Raw genomic sequence first — 20459 nt, forward strand, 5'->3', positions numbered from 1 at the left:
TGAATTAATTCCTTGTTTTGCTTTGCTTGCATGCGCGGCTTTTGCTTTACCTGTTAAACTGTCTTTATCTCAACCCACCAGTTTTCTCGCTTTTGCCCTTCTGATTCTCTCCCCCATCCCACTGGGGGAGAGCGAGCAAGCAGCTGCGTGGGGCTTAGTTGCTGGCTGGGGTTAAACCACAACAATCAAATAAGAATTTCCCATAATCCAACTTGTGTCCGTTGCCGCTTGTTATCACTGTGCACATCTGAGAAGAGTCTGGCTTTGTCTTTTCTCTATCCTCCAATCAAAATTAGAGGTATTTTATGGATTTTGCCTTTAAGAAGTGCATAGTAAAGGAACTAGAATATTGCCACCTTTGCTACACAGTTTGCCTTAATGCCATGTACATACATATAATTTATTCTTAACTACATGACCTATGATTATGTAAGCCCAGAATTAAATAACATATAGAAAAATGTTTAGAAAAGTTAGAAATAAAGGAAAAAATAAAACTGAAATCTTATTCTAGCAAACTAATGCTTCCTTAATTCAGGATCACTACAAAGTAGCAAATAGACAGTATGTAAAAGTAAATTATGATAATGAGACTAGAATATTATTTAAATCAAGAAAAAAGCACAAAAGGTTGTTTCATGAAAGAAAGAAATGCCTTTTGTCAGAGTGTTCGAACTGGCATGAGAAGCACCTCACGTGTGAAACAACTGAAAAAATTTGAGTATTTATGACAAGGTTGTCAATTTTTGAGTAAAATGAAGACTGTATTAGGAATACAGGGTGAAGATTATTAGAAAACTACCATTTAAAGCAGCAATTATAAAGAAAAAATTGGATTTAACTGAGAGTATGCAACGAGAAGACAGATGGAATCAGAGAGACCTGACAAGGAGGTACAATTAAATCTTAATCTTGACAGTAATGAACAAAAAAAGTTGAAGCAAGAGATAAAAGATCTCAGAGGAAAAGAAAATCACTCCCTTAACAATTGCAGTCTTTTCTACTTTGCCTTAATTGTTACTATACAAGTGCAGCTGACTGAAGAATGTTTCCGATATCTTCAAAGAAAACAAAATACTTCCTCAAACACTTAACACACAAACTATTTTTATAACACTTTGTGCTGGAAAAATTTCATGCTATTGGGTGGTGAGTTTGTATCTTGGAACGCTAGAACTGTTAGCAGGGAGGTTTGACTAGATGATCTCAGGAGGTCCCTCCTAACCTCAATGATTCTGCAGTTCTGTCCTAGCTTTTATCAGAAAATTTAACTTGGTTAAAGTAGCAACAGAAGCATTTCTTATTCACATAACAGTCTATTAAAACCAAGCTACACTGTTGGATTTAAGAAAATAGTGCAGTTCCCGGAGCAGCTTCGATTCTGTTTCTCACCAGAAATCAAGTATACGACAAAATCCTTCTAAAGACAACATAGAAGAAAAGACATAATTTAACATACTGTATGATGAAATACAGTAATTATCTGCCAAGCAATAAATCATATGGCTGCATTTGTTTGAGAAGACCTGGTAAATATTGTAAATACACACGAGCATGAAAACAGAGTAATTATTTTATGTGGGAACAATATCTTCAAATTTCAGTGGATGCAGTGAAAAAAAAAACCTTTTTGCTCTTCCTGTTGCAGAAATGAAATGTTATTGACCTTTATGTGTTCTTTAACATTTTTAATTAAAATGTAAAATCTATTATGTATTTCATTAAATTTTGATCCTAAAAGTAAGGATTTTCTTCAAGATACAACAAACACAACTCTGGACAACAATTTTATCAGTCTTAATTATATAAGAAACTCCTTCAGAAGTTCTCTTCTCATTGTAGAATTACAGTCTAAGAAAAATCTCAAAATACTAAGGTATTTCCTGTATGATTTATGAATATCTATACAGATGGTCTTCCTACATTGAAGTTTGTAAATTTTTAATTGTCTTTCAGGAGACATAACACTTCTAATAGACTTTCCTTAAAACTCAAGGTAATGAATAAGATCACAGTCCTCAAAAAATCCTCCAAAGCGTATTATCTTTTCATCAACAAAATATATTCCTCTACATTTAAGAGAAACTTGCAAAAGATAGTGAATACACTTTCTTGAGAGTGAATACATAATTCACTGTGAGATAAGATGCTAAATTTACAGTGAATGCTGTTTATGTTGATACATCATTTTCACTGAAGCTATAAAAACCCCTGCACTAATGACACCCTCCTACAGTCAGTGCTTGCAAGGGTTGTAGTCTAAGAACTGGATTTTTCTAAGGATCTGATGATGAATGCAAATTTTTTATATCACTGACATGTCTCCTGCAGGACGTTTCTAAAGTCCAAGAAAGATACTACAAAAATAATATTGTTATTTGCATTTTATAAAAATTACAAAAACTAGTTTCCAACACAGGCCAAAGATGACTGAATTCAGATTCCAAGAAAGGATTATATATGTTATATGATGTCTCGTGTTATCTATATACACTTGGAGTGATTTACTTAATGTAACATATAGGGGGTTATAAATTATGCAAAAATTTAAACCGCAATTATATAAATATCTATAGTTGTGACTATTCAGATCATAGTGTTTTGGTGTGTGCTTAATGTATTACAAGTAATGCTCAAAACTTTCTATGGGATATTTTTGAATGTATATAGCTATAAATTGAGTAACAGAGTAAAACACTGATCTTTCCAAAACAGGGCAAAAGCCAGATTCGAATTCTTAAAGAAAGCCATTTTTAATCTCAGTTAGAAAAGCATCTAAAAATCTAAAAATAGCTGAGGTACTTTTCCTCTGCAAAAAGGACTCAGATAACTCTAAATAACAATACTGATTTTCTCAAAAGTTTTCATGTTATTTCTGTAACATCAGAAATTTCAAAGGATTATTTCCAAAGATTTAAAGAAATTAAGAAGGGGTGTAGGGTGAATATATATAATCTACTTTTGCTCCTACTGAGATTCTCAAATGAGATTGTCTCTCCTTCTAACCCTAAATACACAATGTAGCGATTAGTCACACTGTAATCATTAAGGGTAGAAAAGGGGGCAATACTGTACCCATAATACAGATAAGGGGAGGAACCAGTGGTCCACCCCATCCGAGCTGAAGAAAGGTTATCCTATATGAAATAGAAATATATAGCCTGTTACTAGTTGTGAACCTGTAATGACAGACACTTGATGTTATGTTTTATAACTCAATCGTATGAGAAATGTTTCTTTCCTACTAATGAAGTTTGCGGTATTCTTGAAAATGCCTCATTATCGTTTTCCTGGTAAGGGAATCTAAGGAACAGCCATGGAATTTTAGAGGATATTTAAGACATCAAGTACTCTAATTTAGTTTTACAAGTTATGAAATTGGACTGGAAATTTGAAATACAGTAAATGTTTAAAGCCATCAGCCAGAAATATGCATAAGGCATGCAAAACTGAAAGTGCAAGTGGATTTCAGATTGTTTGCTGCCTTCTACTATTTCTCTAATAAATAAATCAAGCACGGCATGACATGCTTTATTTTGTGAAATTAGACACAAATGCATGCTTTATTGTCACTTAATTCTCTAACTCAGCAAAGCAATGTATACTCAGTATTCTACATTTACAAGTAGCATACCAATTCAGAATTAGCGCAAAAGCATTATATTGCAAGTACTAAAAAGCTAAACAAAAAGCAATGGGTATATTCAAATCTCAGTTTGCAGATACTTCTGCTCAGTACGTACACTAATTGAGATGAGAATATAAACCCTAAGACAGAAATTTAAATTAAATTAAAGCAATTCTTTACTTTGCCTTCCAGCATCTGGGTGGAGTTGGTTTTGAGATTCACTATAGAAAGTATTAAAATTTCTCAGAATTCAGTATACTAGCAGATATTTTAAATGCCTTTAATATGGCAAAATTCACTTCTGTGCTCAAGGCAAACACAGGTTATGGACCACTTGTACCCTATTTTGGTGCAAGTGATTCATATATCTTATATTCACTTTGGAAAGAGAATTTATCCCATTTATGAAACAGCATAATTACAAAATTAAGTTGTAACTGCAGAGTATAACTGTAGACTTGTAAAAATGTAACTTAAAAAGTGAAGTATGTTTCATATTTAGGGATAACAGAATAGTTATTAATATTTACTATGTAAAATGCTGTATTCTTCCAAGTCACCAGAATGGTAAACTTATTTAAGAACAAGATTGATTTAAAGTAGCTGAGAACTTAGCAGATTGTTTTACAAAATGATGCAGAGCTTTTTACATACAAGGACTTTTGTGGAATACGTATGATCTCTTATATTTTCAAGGCAAAATTTTCACGGTTTTGAACATAGGGGTAAACATTCAAATTATAAATACATGCTGAATAAAAACTCAGCTTGCTTTGTCACAGCTCAGTGTAGGTATAGGCAATATAAGAAAGCAAAGAGGGTTGATGTATTTTTACTTTCTGTTGGCAGATAAAAGAATCTGTTTTAAGGATTTTTATGAAATGAACTCAGTTTCTGAGAAGACTGTAATTTGACTATAGTCTTATCATGAGCTGGTCAATTATTTGTTATTTGAATCTTTTTACTGTTCGTGAGTCATTCATAAAGTAATGCTACTATCTGTCAATGAGCTGTTGTGAATACTTGCCAAGTGCTTTGGAAAAACCGTTTTCAGAAATACATGTAACTAATAGTAAAGATAAGACCTATACAGTTGGCCAGTCAAATTGGCGAAGTGTCTGGAATCAGGTACTTCATTGATTATCATTAATATTGGAGTACAGAGCTGAAGCCTTTTTTGCTTTTCCAGGCTTGTCTATGATTCTTGCACAGTAAGTTGCTTGTGAATTATTCCTGTTGTGTATCTGAAATACTACCATATGATTGGCCTTCTGGCTTAGTTTCATAGTTATTCAGTGAGAAATAAGGGAAAGCAGTAAACAGATTTCAAATAGCAGGCACTTTGAGCATGAATATCCTAAATCTTCTAAGTGGAAAATTTACTAAGGCAATCATGTAAGGATACAGAAAAATGGAATAAAACATTTGGCAATAAATTTTGACATTTTCTTTCTAGAAATGATCTGTTTTTTCCAACATCATCTAAAAAGCTGCATTTCTTGTCCCTGTGTAACTTCTATACTGGTCTCCCAGTCCTCCTGCAGCTGACCAGAACATTATTAAAAAAGTAAAGCTGACAGCAATTTCCCGACATTTCTCTACACAAAACCACATTTATCTGAATGTTCATGAACAGTAAGTACAAAGAAAGACAAAGAGAAAATGGCTAAATCAAATAGTCATTCCAAACTTAAATGAAAATTCGTACATTCTGTAGTACTTGACCAGCTCTTACCCTGCTGAATATCAATTCATGAATTTCAAATGATGAGAAAACTGTTAGAAGTCAATTTGCTATATGAAACTGAAATTTATTAATCTAGCAATCATTGGTTAACAATATTTTTTCCTGATGCATTCTGAAGTAGAGATATGTAGCCTGATGAATACAATTTAAGGAACTTAATTCTAAGCCTCAGTTCGACTTGATTAAGCTTAGATTTGTATCTAAAGGTTGTTCAGACAGTATATTCCAGGCTATTCCATTTGTTTATAATTGACTTGAAATTCATTAGTGCATTGTTTCCTCTTATGTTTCCATGAAGTAGCAAAAAGCATTCTCTTAAAAGATATTTCAATGACATGCATATAGAGTTAGTTTGTATTCAGTGGCTTTAAGGAACAGAAGGTATAAACAAATGAAAAAATAAGTTAAAATGCTTTCTTGAGTGAGATGAATAGTAAGCAGGGTCTCTAAGTTACTCAGAATAAGTAAGAAATAACCTTATATACATTGTATTGAATATTGAATAGAGATTTGTTGGAATAAGAAAAGCGTTTACCTTACAAAGAGAATAATTTCATAGAGAAATCAAATAACTTGATTTGTTTTTAAAGTCAGCCAAACTCAGAAATAGATTTAGACCACTAGCAGGTATGAATGTATCTCTAGTACCATCTGGTAAAGTTCAGTGGGATTAGACCAAAGGTGGTTTATCAAATATGAAGAAAAATGAAGGATTTCTACTGGTAACAGAAAATATCTTTATTAACTAATGCTAAATTAGATTCCTGTATAAATATGGTGATATGTTTACCAGTAAAAAATTAATAAAAACTTGTTACATTTTATTCATTATGAAGTGTCTGTTAAGAGAGTTCATAGTTGGTAATTTCAAAGCCTTATATGGAAAACTCCTGAGATTGGCTAGAAAGTAAAGTAACCTTAATGAATGTAACTTCTATGTGATATTGCATATGGATTTAGGTGAATTGATGAAGCTTTTTGCTTATCTGTTAGTAAAAGATATGCAATAGATAAAAAGATAGTGCAGCCTGTCTGCATGGACTTGTCATTCCTTATTCTACATGCATGGATTCTTTCTATGCATGCATAGTTTCAGATTCTTTCATGTTGTCTTACCCTCATGCCTTCAAATCGTGACAAAGCTCTTAGAGGTCTCAAAGCTCTTAGTGTCCTAAGGGACTTAATGGCACCAAGTTCAGAGTAACCCAATGCATTTGCTGTTAAGCTAACCAAAGAGACCTATATGAAAACAGGAAAGTAAAAATTATTATATTGTACTTTACATACCATAGATGTGAAATATAAACTTCTTTAGAAGAATCTAATTTTGGACCACTTTGTTCAGGAATAGGAAGTCTTTTAAATAAAAAAAAAAAAAGAGGTAATATGAAAGAAGAGTAGGATAGGGGAATAAACAAACAAAAATATCATAAGGTAACAATATCTGGAAACATTAATACTTCTGAATTTCATATCTTGCTAGTGATTTGAGGGCATTTAAAACCACAAAAAGCATATTAAATTAATCTCTCCTTTTTACCAATTTAGGTATTGCTCTCATTTTTCCTTTGTTCTACAATGCTGTTGGGATCAGTAATTATAGCTGATAATGCCCGTGTGATTGCCCGCAACTGAAAGGGAAATGATTGAAGCCTGTTTTGAATTAACAGATGGGTCACAGAGCAACATTGCTCCTCTGGAAATTGGTAGAAAGGATTATTTTTTCTGTATTCAGTTACACTGACTGATCCTTTTGCCTGACTGCTGAATTTATGTGCTGTACAGACTGACAATAACCTGGATTATGCTGTTTCTTAAAGACCTTATAAGAACAGTTCCATAGGCAGCAGGGGTAATAAAATCTTATATTCACAGGCCTGTATTCTATGTCTCTACATCTCTACCTCAGTGAGAAATACCATATTGTCTACATTTACTATGGCTCCTGTCCAAAATAATACCTTCTGTTTTCTTCCCATTTCCCCTAAATGCTCCTTCATTACCCTGTTCTAATTCCTTACCTATTTATTGGGCCAAAAAATAGCACAATGATCTCATTATAAAGAACAATGCATCAGGTAAAGAGAACTCTAGGACAGTGCTCTTTATGAACCGTATTTAAAAACAAGCATTATATGTGAAATCTTTAGCTTTTAAAAGTTAATAGCTTTTCTGTACATGTCAATCCTGAGCTCTAGCAACCCACAAAACTAGGTCCTTCTGAAACCTCAATTTCTTTCTCCAGCACATTCATCATACTACTGAAAACTTTCAAGCTTTCAAGCTGCCATAATCTAAAGACAAATTAAAGAAAATATCCAGGTGTGTAAATCCAGGATTTAATCATGAGCTTATTCAGACACATTCACAGGATGGCTGTTTGGGATATTATGATTTAAATAAGGTCAAATATTAGTGAAAATGAGTTTAGAAAAGGAACTGCTTGCATGCTTCTTTAAGCTTTTTTGCTCTAGGTGCCACTTAGGTAACCATTTTGAGAAGAATTTAGATACTAAAGAACGAAAGTGTTTTCCAAAGAGAGGGTACTTTCTTTGTATGAGTACTATGTTTGAACGTGGTTATCTGTAGCTGTATATGTGAAGTTGAATCCTAGATATATTTAATCCATAATGTACACCAATCAAAAAGGTTGTAGGCACCAGTCACAAAACAAAGCTCAAGAAAATGAACTGCTTTGATTAGCCCTTGTACGCTGGGAATACATTCAGAAACTGTTGGATTTTTAGCAACTCTTTGGGTCAATAACTGCTTATGAATTTCACCTTTTACCTTTTCAGTGTCTGTTTCTAAGTCATTGAAACCAAGACAAAATGCAACTTAATTTCAAAGTTGAGCTTGTTTAATATTTGGTTTTTGTATAAGTTTTACCAGAAATTTCTATCTTAAAAATGTAGTGACTGATTGTGGTTTTGTAACTACGTAAAACATACTATTTTAGTTTCACACACAGAACTTCATAGGCAGCAGAAACAGTTTGTGTTTCTGCACATTGGAGGTTTTCTCAAGGGTGCATACTTGGGACATTACTTTTTTTTAAATGCTCCATAATTGCATTAATACATCAAGAAATGGTCTCCCCCATTTCACAGCACAGCACAGTAGAGTTATAACTGCTAGATAATACTTGCAGGGAAGATTATTGAGCCTGATTTCAAACACAGCTGTGAAGATTGCAAGTTCTGTAATATTCATTGGACTTTTAATACTAAGTCAGTCGCACCACCAATGCTACAGATATATCTTGCATTCCTTGTAAAACCCTAATTCAGCCATATGCTGAAATCTGTGGACATGATGTTTGTTTTCTTGCCAGAGGAGTTTTAATCCAGATAAGTGTCTGATGTCTGGTGGACCAGACACCCATCTAAATGCTAGATGCGACTTAGACCAGAGCAGGGAGGAAGGCAGGTCTGAAGATGGGAATGAGCTGCCAGGGGCAGAACGGAGGACAGCACTACCTCTTTCAGCAACAGTGCTGGGATAAACCCTGTAACTGCTTGTAGGGCTACCATGTGAGGTACTTTTGTTAGCTGGAGAACTTTCAGTCTTTCTTTAACTCTGTGGTATAGGAAGGCAGTGTTGTAAGCGTAAAGGGAAAGACAGAGAAAAATGAAATTTTTTCCATCTGCCTTTTTAAATTGAAAAGTAAAATAGAGCAAGTAATTTTAAAAAATCAGATAAATATAAAAGTAGCACTTAGGAAATATACTACATACATCGACAATCAGGAAGTCCAGCCAGCACCAGGCATTAGTAAAGTATGTTTGATAGCCATAGGCCACCCACTTCAGCAGCATTTCCAGAATGAAGATGTAAGTGAAGACCTTGTCAGCATATTCCAGCATGGTCTTGATAGTTTTGCGCTGTTCAATATAAATGTCTTCAAAAGCCTATGGGTAAACACATTTAAAGATATTTGTTGCTCCTTTTTGTTACTGCACATAATTCATGTTGTAACAAAAAAAAAAAGGCAACAAAAAAAGGAAGTAATCTTTTTTCAAGAAAAGGCATGGGAGTGTCACTTCTATCTTATGTCTCTTTTCTGCTAACTCAGTATATACCTGTTTTTCTCCTATGGAACTGTATTTTCCAGCTTACAGGAGGGAGAAGCAGATATTACATAGCAACCAGTTCATTGGTCAGAGGTTTTTATTTATTTATTTATTACTGATGGTGAATTATTCTTCTCAGATAATTTTTGGTACTCACAAAGAGCACTGATTCTGCAGAGTGGTGTGCCTGAACTGAATTCTACTGAGATCATTTGGTTTGTATGTAGGTAGATCCATTTTCAAAATCCAGGGCTGTAAAGTTTTCAGGACAATGACAATACAATTGATCTTATGTTTTTAAGTCCTGTTGCTTTTTGAAAATTTTAAGTAATAAAACATAAAACAAGTTCTTCCCTTCTTAAAAAAAAATTATTTATCTAAATTAAGTACCTGCTTTACTGTATTATTCGCATTTTATGAGATGCATAAAATTTCTGAGATCCTTGTAATGCTATTTGCACTTCTTGTGTGTTTTCATTTTTAGACATTTGAAAAAACATACAGCTTCTGCTTTTCAGAAATTCTGCCTGTCCTCCAAGAAATTTTCCCTTTAATTGCTTGTAAATTTTAATTATACTATTATTTCTTATGGAGAAAAATTGATTTTATTGGATTGAAAGAACAGGAATGATCTGCTAGCTTGCAAAGATTTGGATATTTATTGATATTAACAATCATTTTTACCCAGCCTGATTTTGAATCACTTTACATCTGTCAGTTCAAATGATTAGTGTTTGTCTATCAATCATGGAATTAACATCTGTGTATCAGTAATTTTGGATACTTAGATCAGGCACTATGGTACCTGACACTTGTATGTAATCACTAACAACTTCCTCTCACAAAACTGGGAAGAGCCAACACATATCATTTCCTTCTTATAGGTGGGAGTATGCCAGAGGCTAAGCTAGCAGTGCTCTTGGCAGCTAGAAGTGTCTGCTCCCTGCCTGAATGCCCCTGGGGCGGGGGTTTGCAGGCAGCCTGCGGTGTGCCTGTGCCTGCCAGATTTCCTGGCTGTAACGACAGTGAGACTCGCCTGGAGTGTGGCCTTGGGGTGAACATTGGGGTACAGTACTGGCAGGTCCAAAGAGACCTTTTCACTATCACAAAGGAAGTTGAAGGCAGAGCAGGATCTCACATCTCCAGAGGCTTGGGCTAATCCCTGGTCTCTGAAGCATTTTCACAAAATAAATGTTCTGTGGATGACACACACCTTAGGTTCACAAGTGTGAGATGCTAACACTGTGGGATCTCACCTCAAACTTCCTCTAAATACAATGATGGAAGCTCTCCTTTATCAGATCTCTTGCCAGTACTTTTCTCTCATTTAAATTCTTGTCACTAGAAGTTTTCTCCACTTGGTAGCATGAACCAAAAGTCAATAGTGTAGACGTGAGTCTTTTGTTATTTCAAGGGTTTCAAATCACAGGGAAGGTGTCACATGGTGTTGAGTAAAAGTTGCTTATTTGATGGTTGTGTTGATATTAGACCAAACAAAAGCAAAATGATTCTTAAAGAGTTAACCAAAACTAATGATAGGCATAATCATAAACTGCTAACAATTAACAGTATTTTAAAGTGTTGGAAGTGGTCTAAAGAGTTTATAATACAGTTTTGCAACACAATTTTGTTTTATGATGTAGAAACTTAAGTAATTTACCAAAGGGTAATTGCATCTACCAGGGTAGATGCTAGATATACTCTACGTTATCTCAGAGCAAGTAGTTTGCCTAAGAAACTTCAGCTCAGTATGTATCCAGGCTCACCTTTATTTAACAGTTCATCTCCAATTTCTTTATTCTTTGTCATTATTTGTATTTGTGAAATAACATATTATTGGCAGGATTTGTTTATTTTATTTTTATATATTTATATTATGGTTGGCTTCTTTTTATTCTGCTCTCACATACGTGTTAACCTTAAAGCAAATTCATGTTTTTACAGATACCCCTTTAGTCTACATGAGTATGAGTCAGTAGAAGCTGAATTAGAAGCATAAATGATAAATTCTTATTTTTAGAAGGGAATAATTACAAACACACAGTCTTAATCTTTCTTGCTGTTCTAGCACATAACGTTTATAAGACTGTATAAGCCAGCTCTGGCTCTTGCAAGGTATTGTGAGCTGTTTATGCCATTACAGTTACTTACACACACTTTTTTCATCAGTGACAGTTCTTTTCCCTGAGTTATATCAGTAAACACCAGTAAAACTAGAAAGCAAATTCAAATAACAAGTTAAATATGTTCTCTTCTTCACATGTTGTCCCTCTCCCTGCTTCAGGCATATCACTATCACTTTCAGCAAAGGAGTTAAGCTCTCTCTAATCAATTGTTCTTTTTTTGACATATTGTTGAGAAGAGACTTTTTCTACCATTCTTTCAAAGGCCTGACTAAAATTTAGTCCTGTCATTTGAATTGTGTGTTCTTTCTGGTGGAGAAAACTAAGTTAAAACAATGTTTGAAGAGCCAACCTTTAAGGTGTTTTCTGACAACATTGTGACACGCTGTTCATGTTTTACTTACCAGAGCTCCACTACTGAGGAGAATCATAAAGACAATGAAAGTCTCAAACCAGTTGTGTTCGACAATCTTGAAGCAGGTTTTTCTAAGGTTCCACCACTGCTTTCCTCTCCCTTCTTCTATACTTACTTGACAGCACTTGAACCTTCGTACACAGCCTTTAAAACAGTATATGTATTGGGGGGGGAAGAGATTTTGTTGAATTGCGTTAATTTTGGTTATGCGTTCTGCTAATGATACAATGCTACCTTTCCAGAAGCTGTGCTATTTAGTAAAAACCCAACAGATTTTCACCTAGATGACCTTCTTTTTCTCCAAAGCAAAATTTTAACACTGAGACAACTGGAATTTACAATTAAATGAACAAGTGAGAAGAAAGTATTTCTCATTTATCAAGAACTAAGTGCTCAATACAGTGCACGCAAAAAGATAAAAGTCCATGGAACATGAAGCCAAATTACAAAATACAAAGTATGAGTAAAAATATACAAAGTCATACGAATGTATAGTAGGTTTATGTAGTAAGATATGGGCAAGTGTTATTAAATTGTACTTTCTTTTTTTTGGGATACTAAATTCAGACAATGTTGCATTTATTGTATGAAAAAATTCTAAGCCTCCTATCTGAGTCCTGAGCTTTTCAGTACAGCTAACTTCTCTAACTTGTGCCCTTAATTTATTTAAGCTTTTGTGATTTAGCGGCTGACTTGATTTTGTTTCTTCTTTCATTTAGGTAGAAAAATACTAGTAATCAATAATGGTATTTATTTTCTTTGCCAAATCCAAGTCTGTTACAGTACTACTTCTTACTAGTTCAGTGTCTGTTACCATGTCCAGAAATAACCCAACGCCAGCATTGACAGTAGCATTTATTTTCCAAACTCTAAATCTAGCTTTTGCTTACAGATACCAAAAATGGCATTTGTATCCTTACATTACTGTTTTAAACCTATTCCTTTCCCCACCTCTTTTAGATGTACACATCCATAAGGTTCCTCACAAGGAAATGCCTTTGCAAATAAAGTTTATGACCAGATTCTCCTTTTATTGAGTTGTTAAAAGGGCTAATAGAAGGAAGCATGAAAGATGAATGAGTCCACCAGGTGAGACTGTTCTTGCCCCAGGTGGCACACAAAGGCTCTTCCTTCTCTTTTTGCCAGTTTGTAGAAGGTTCATTTAGCATTTTGCACAAAACCATCCAGGTGCAGTTTTTATTTACCACTCAACAGCTGTTTCAGTAATGTATACTTTATAAAGCACTTTGATATCTATGGAGAGTGGTATAAAAATAGTGTGGTGTTTTATTATCTAGGAGACTGTAACTAAACTCAGAAAGTACAGTAGTTTGTACTAAAATAAAACTTTCAGTAATATATTTTTCTTATTTTAAAAATAATGATAAATTTCTGATAAAATGTTTTCTTAATTGTTTATCTGATACATAGTATAATTGTGGTATCAGTATTCATACGGTAAATTATGGTCTAAAAGTACTACCGCTAATAATCATATTTTAAACATTAACAAAAGAGTAATTCAATACATAAATACTAATACTTAGTTTAAATAGATAATTATTCCATATTTCATGAATAAGTATTATTAGTATTTTTGTTCCAAACACCTTCTGTGAAGCAGGCCTCTGGCTCCTGGGCTTCTTCAGGTTCAGCTTCTGGTTGCTCTTCTGCAGGAAGTCCAATATCAACTGTGCTACCTTCAGATGAACTAGACAAATTTAACTTCTGTAAAGTAAAAAAAAAAAAAGAAAGTATCACAAATGCATAGCAAATATTCTTAAAGCAAATATTAGCTGTTTTCAGAATAAGTAAATAATTCTGCCATGTTTTTGAATGTTCTAGTATTCAACATAAGTAAATTGCTGATAAACTTATGTGAAATTTGTGCAATCTTTGGTTTTCCTTCTGCATTGTATGGATTCATTAACTAGAAGGTGTATCAGTGATAGATAAGGCTTTAAACAAAACTGTGCTTTAAACTGAAAAATATGAGTGATGATGCTAAGCCTGCAAAGATTTATGACCACAGCTAGCCATAAGTGGCAGTGACCTCTTGACCTACATAGAAATAATGAAGCTTAAATATATATATGCAGGAATCTGTAGCATCTACTGAAAAGCAGGTAAGAACCTAAATATAACTATGTAAATGAGGTGGGAGCTCAGAGGAATGAGGGGAAAAAAGCCCTGATCAGCAGAGAAGGCTATACTTTAGAGGTCAGCAAGTTCAGACTAAAATTGCTGAAAGTCTAGCTCAGAGTGAAGCAGAAGCTGCATACAATAAGGCTGAGGTAGATTAAAGATAGCCCATAAAACATCAGATTGTGTTTTATAACCTAATCAAATTTTCAATAACATGATGAGCATAAAAAGAGAGGAGTGGAAGGTGGAAACCAAATTTTAAAAAACTGAATGCACTTAAGCTAATCCTATCCTAAAAATTCTCAAAGCATTGCAACAGGCAGCTGGGACCTGGATGCAATCTAGCTGGTTGGTATCACGGCTAAAGATCAGGTAGAAATTGTGAAGGAAACTTATTTAAGGATGTAGAGGTAAATAAAATAATGCAATATAGGTTCATCAATACTAGGTTGCAGCAGGCTTTTTGATATTGACAACAAAAAAATCCCTAATCCCTGACAACAAAACTCTTACTAAAGCAGTAGCCAGTCCATTTTTCAGTAACAATTCCAGGACTCATTGACATTGAGTTGCATGGTGCTTAATAAAATCTGTAATATTTTAAGTAGCCAGTTTTTAGTTAATTTCATCATTCATTCAGTAATATTAGTGTCCCCTACTTTTTGCACACTAAAATTAAGCTCTGTGAAATTAACAGTGTAATTTATAATTTTAAGATGATTAATTTGTTACTTTGCTAAGAGAGAAAAGAGTACTCAGCTGAAAAAAAAAACCCAAACGAAACCAAACCAACCAAACAAACAAAACCCCCACAGAAACCCCCCACTTTTAGAGCTGAACCAATCAGCAAAAAAGGATTCTGGCCAGCACTGTAAAACTCCAGGAATGGTACTGAAAAACTCAGTATGGTCTGAAGCCAGCTGCAACTCGCCTGTTAGTGCCCTCTGGCCTGAGAAGTAGAGAATCCATACAGTCTTTTCTAAGTGGGCTCTCATCAAAAACTCAGCTAATTCAAAGGCTCTGCTGTTCTGGTGTTTATAATTCCTTTTTTACAGTCCCATTATACTAACAGTCAATATAAAATAAGGAGTTGGACTCAAAGCCAAAACAACACTGCTAGATTGATTTTCCACGGAAAACTGTATAACAGAATGCTCTTTCATAAGCTTCTGGAGGAAGTCAGAAATGTCTTAGTACTTTCTCAATGAGATAAAAGGTAAACCTGGTCCTACAGGTAGCAGCACATTTACAGAAAGCTTTCCTAAACTGAATCTATTCCCCATTGGTCAGTCATAAACCAGCTTGTGTCACTCCATTTGACTGCTTGCTCTATGATGGGTTAGCAGACTGGACTAGACTGGCCAGCATTAAGGTAGTTGTGGGAAGAGTAGATGACCAGTCATTTTTTTCCAATGGATCTTTGTTTAAATGTTGTTTTATTTAGAAATTCTTCCTGCTAGGGCAAGTTCATAATGTGCTCAAATACATTCCTATAACCTCTATTGTTGCAGCAGTTCAGAAGCTTGAGTCAAAGCCAAATTATAATACATTCTGGCTAATATTTAACAGGAAAAGAAATATTAATGCTTCAGATATGAATTGGGAAATGGGAACAATGCACTGTCTCTGAAATAGGTTGCCATGGGGAGAGGCTGTTTTGTACAGGTCTCCTTTCTCGGGGGAGGATCCAAAGATTGAACTTAGCTTAACACTGGGTTTTGTTGAGAACACTAGAGGGCTTATACCCACTGAAGTACAGAATTCAGCTAGCCTAAAATTAGGTGTCTGAAGTACTGTTAGCATACAACAGTGGTGGGGGAAGATGAGCTATCTCACAAAGAATCTAGATTGCTACCAGAATAGAAACTAGCTAGTTTAAGGTTGAGGTTCCTCAAGTCAGAAAATTAATTTTGTTAAGTGTCTGGAAAGATAATTTTCTGATTTGACTAAAATGTCAACAAACTAAGTCACTGGGGGTGTAGTTGTTTTGCAAATTATGTTATCAAATCAATTTAAATTATTTTGTTAAAATAGCCACAGACAAAAAGTCATGTAAAGGAACAGTTATAGTCTTAATATGTTTTTTAAAAATACAGTTCTTAAGAAGGCTTTATATCTGTATCCTGCTTTGGCATTCCCTTAGCAACATGAGATATTTCCGTCTGTTGATACTATTTTTCAGTTTTAACAACTAAGTGAATTTAAAGTGTATGGAAGAGTCTATGGTTAGAACTTCTTTTTGTGCGAATCCAGGTCTAGAAGAGCTGACAATTTTAAAACCTAAAAGAATTCCAGTGTCTAAAGGAAATACATACACTATCTCTATGTTTTCTGGTTTATACCTGCTCACAAAAAAATCCCATAGAGGGGGATTTTTTGAGTGGCAGAGAGAGGTATGACACTCCCCATGGGACCCTTGTTACAGGAGGCAAACAAAAGTTTCTGGTGGAATAAGGCTATAGCTAAGGCACTACCCTGCTCTACCAGTTGTTGCAACTACCATATGGCCCATAAACAGTTCTTATGGATTAGTTTGGTCTCCCATTGCCTGGCCTCTTATCTCCTCTTGGAGACTGTAATTTTCAACCCTTTCTCACGCTTTTGTTCATCAACAATTAAAACCTCCTTTATACACTCATTTATGCCCATGTACAAAGAAGTGTCAAAATAACAGATGATCAAGAACTGAATACACTGGCTTATGCTGAAAAAAAGAAAAATACTCAAAAGACCAGAGAGAAATGCACAAAATATCTAAATACCTCTTTGCTTTCTTCCAGGTCTGATTCACTACTAAATTCCTCTGTGTTTAGATTTTCAAAGTCAGATTCACCCACAGCAATGGGCACTGTCACAGTGAGGCTTGGGTTGTTTATGAATGACATGTAATCACTTTCGTCAATTATGTATTTTTCCACACTGCTACCTGTGCCTATGCCACTAGTTGTTCCATTCGCATCTTTAATATAGTCATGGTCTTTGCTTAGTTCCACGGTTGTATGGTTAGAAATACAGCTATTTTTGTTGTTCAAATCTTCAAGTGGTTTGATTTCATCTAAAGCTTTTTGTTTTTTAACAAAAGCTTTTTGGATGAATTCGCGTGCTTTTCTTTTCACATAATCTATGCCCTTCTGCATTCTTGCTACAGCAATTTGGAGATTATTCATTTCATTGTCATCATCTGTCACGGCAAGGTTGTCTGCACTAAATGAGCTCAAGAGCAAGGCCAAAAAGAGGTTCAGTACCTGCAGAAAGATAAAAAAGGGACATTCTAGACTTTATCCCAAGAACACTTATTTTATTAAAATCTGTCATATTAGTGACATCGAAGACTGAAATCCCAATAATTCACCATAAGCAAAGAAAAGGACCCTCAAAACTTTTTCTCTTCTCCATAAAAAAACTAAGCTTCTAAAATTCTGCTTAGGTCCTGGTCACTATTCAAAAATATTCCTACAACTGACTAATATCTGTAAATGTGTTTTTAAATCCTCACAGTATATAAATATTTTGGTGCAAAATCTTATAATCTAAAAATGGAGATAACAGATTTGCTATTCAGCATCATTAAGAAGTTTAATTTATCCCATCACACAGTAGAAATTAGATTATTTAGGTGACTAATCATACGGGATAAATAATTTAAAAATCCACAGCAAATGGTTTATAAAGAGCCCATGAACTAAAATTATTTGAAGCACAAAATATTTATAAAGAGCCAAAAGACAAATTAAGAATGTGACTAAATGGCTACTCTAACATTCTTATGATTTTGATATTGCAGAATACTCTATTCTCAATCCAAAAAAGCTCTTAAGCCTAACTTTAAACATTGCTTGAAACCACCTGCTTAAGTGCTTTGTTGAAGTAGAGCCAAAGCACTTAGTTCATTTTAGGATTGAGCCCTCTCTATTGCCAAATTTTTTTTTGCTAATGCTGTGATTACATACCACTAGGTTTCCAATCACCATGACCATCATGAAGACTGTAAGGCACATGGCTTGGCCAGCAACCTCCATGCAGTCCCACATCGTTTCTATCCATTCTCCACACAGCACTCGAAATACGATCAAAAAAGAGTGAAAAAAATCTTGCATGTGCCAGCGTGGAAGTACACAGTCACTTGCAATTTTGCAGACACATTCCTTGTAGTTTTTCCCAAACAGCTGCATCCCAACCACAGCGAAAATGAAGACAATGATGGCCAGGACCAGAGTCAGATTACCCAAAGCTCCCACAGAGTTACCAATAATTTTTATCAGCATATTTAGAGTTGGCCAAGATTTTGCCAATTTGAAAACTCGTAACTGGAAGAAAAGAAAAATATTGTTAGGACAACCTACAAGAAAGACACAAAGATATTTTAAAGTGAATTTGTGGAAGGATATTACTGCAAAATATGCCCTGGGTATGACTGTTCAGAGGGTATCCTCTTGTCTAAAAGGATGAAGATGGAAGGGTCAGTCAACAAAATTTTGTGAAGTTAGAGCTTGATATCCTCAAAGCATAGCTGTTGCTGAAGGCCAAAGAAGCTACCGGTCATATTAGATGGAATTTAAAATCTAGGGTTCGTCTGTTAAAATCATCTGGGCCACTTTTCTACTGGTATTTGTAGAGCAAATCTATTCTTGTGATGCCAATCAGAGCACAATACATCTGAGTCGATTTGTTTCTGCATAGCAGGATGTTTAAGTGTGTATATACAATACATACGTTGGAAATAGGCCCAGGGCACCCATTGCTATCTATTTGTCTGGATCTCTATCAGTTCCCATTGAAGAATGTAAGACACCACAAGTAATAAGGATTTGTACTAATGAAAGAAACATCAGGATCAGTATCATGGCAGACATCAAGCAAATTTTTAAGGCAAAAAAATATATTATTTTAATGAAGCCCCACTGAAAAATCAGTGCAATTGATGCATATTTACCAATCTGAATGATCGAAGAACGGACAGTCCTTCCACATCTGCAAGACCAAGCTCAACCAAGCTAAGGGTTACAATAAAACCATCAAAAATATTCCAGCCTTCCTGGAAATAATAGTAAGGATCCATTGCAATTATCTTGAGAAACATTTCTGCTGTGAAGATTCCAGTGAAGACCTGCATTCAAAATGCAGTTTGTTATTTCTTTGTGAAATATATATTACAGATTTAGCTGTTGTCTAGGTTTTTAATTGAAGCTACATATCTGCAATGTCTTATACAAAACTGACTCTTAAAAATAGTTCAGTGAACTGTAGTGATTTATTATGCTCACCTTCCCTTAACAAGTGCCATACAAACCAAGTAATTTTTTCAATTAATTAAATTTTATACTAAACAAATTACATAAACTTCTGTTTTATAACATTTATAATCCAATTTCAACTCTATCAGGATATGGACTTTCTCATGTACTGTACAAACAATATCCCAAATTTGATTTTCACAACATAAAACAGAATGCTTTCCAAGAAATTACATGGTATAACATCTTTCTTGGTATACTAGTTACGTTATACAGCAGCATGAATGAGGCCAAATCTAAGACTCCAGAGGGCAGCTTCTTTGCTGGTATAACCTGCCATAATCCCATTCAGTTCAACAGAGATACGGTTATTTATACCAGATGAGGATCAACTGAGATACAACAATTTGCTGAAGCTAAGGAACTTCCACCTGGGTGTTGCCAGTAAGTTCAGTGAAGGTGATGATTGGCTCAATCACTTTAATGTCAGGAATGAAAGAGCATTTAAGAATGCATTTTAAACATGATATTGCTGGTAATGGTTTCTCATCATGGGATGCTATGCTGAATGAAGTAGGAATCATATTTAGGAGCCACCAAGGTAGTGACCCTGAGTAGCTTTAAGAGAAGCCTTAGAAGAATTTCCTGTAGGATAGGAATGTACTAAAGCCACCATTAAAGGCTGCCTGAGCCCTGCTCTGAAATGCTTTCTTTTTTTTGTTTTGATAACCCATTTTCAAGCAAGGTGAACAGAAAATGGGACAGCTAAAAAGAATAATCTAACTGGGATAATCAGGAGATGGAGAAGAGGAGTCCGACTTGCTCTGCCTAGGAACACCAATGCTCAAGATAGGTTTTATTACAGTCTTTAAATACGTTCCAGATATAAACACCAGAGAGGGAAAGGTTACTATTTTTTTAAGCTACAGGATTGGAAACACTGAGGAAGAGGGAGAAATGAATAAATACAGTTAGAAATGCTGGCTTAGGTTCCTAACAATCAGGACGGTGAGGTTCTCAAGGAGCTTTAAAGTGGAACTACTAGAGCAGGCGAACCCTGAGAGCCTCTATATTGCAGAAGGGGTTTATGTCAG

General features: G+C 34.7%; 1 protein-coding gene across 1 annotated transcript in view; it reads right to left on the bottom strand.

The window, feature by feature from the left end:
* The window catches only part of SCN1A (sodium channel, voltage-gated, type I, alpha subunit), a 74535-nt gene that overhangs the window by 26468 nt on the left and 27608 nt on the right, over positions 1–20459 (bottom strand). The window contains 7 exon segments of the mRNA XM_009325401.1: positions 6492–6614; positions 9113–9286; positions 11976–12130; positions 13597–13714; positions 16894–17376; positions 18082–18438; positions 19065–19238. Of these exon segments, the coding sequence (XP_009323676.1) occupies positions 6492–6614; positions 9113–9286; positions 11976–12130; positions 13597–13714; positions 16894–17376; positions 18082–18438; positions 19065–19238 (1584 nt within the window).

The sequence above is a fragment of the Pygoscelis adeliae genome, unplaced genomic scaffold (assembly GCF_000699105.1).
Source record: "Pygoscelis adeliae isolate BGI_AS28 unplaced genomic scaffold, ASM69910v1 Scaffold106, whole genome shotgun sequence".
In the NCBI taxonomy this organism is placed as follows: domain Eukaryota; kingdom Metazoa; phylum Chordata; class Aves; order Sphenisciformes; family Spheniscidae; genus Pygoscelis; species Pygoscelis adeliae.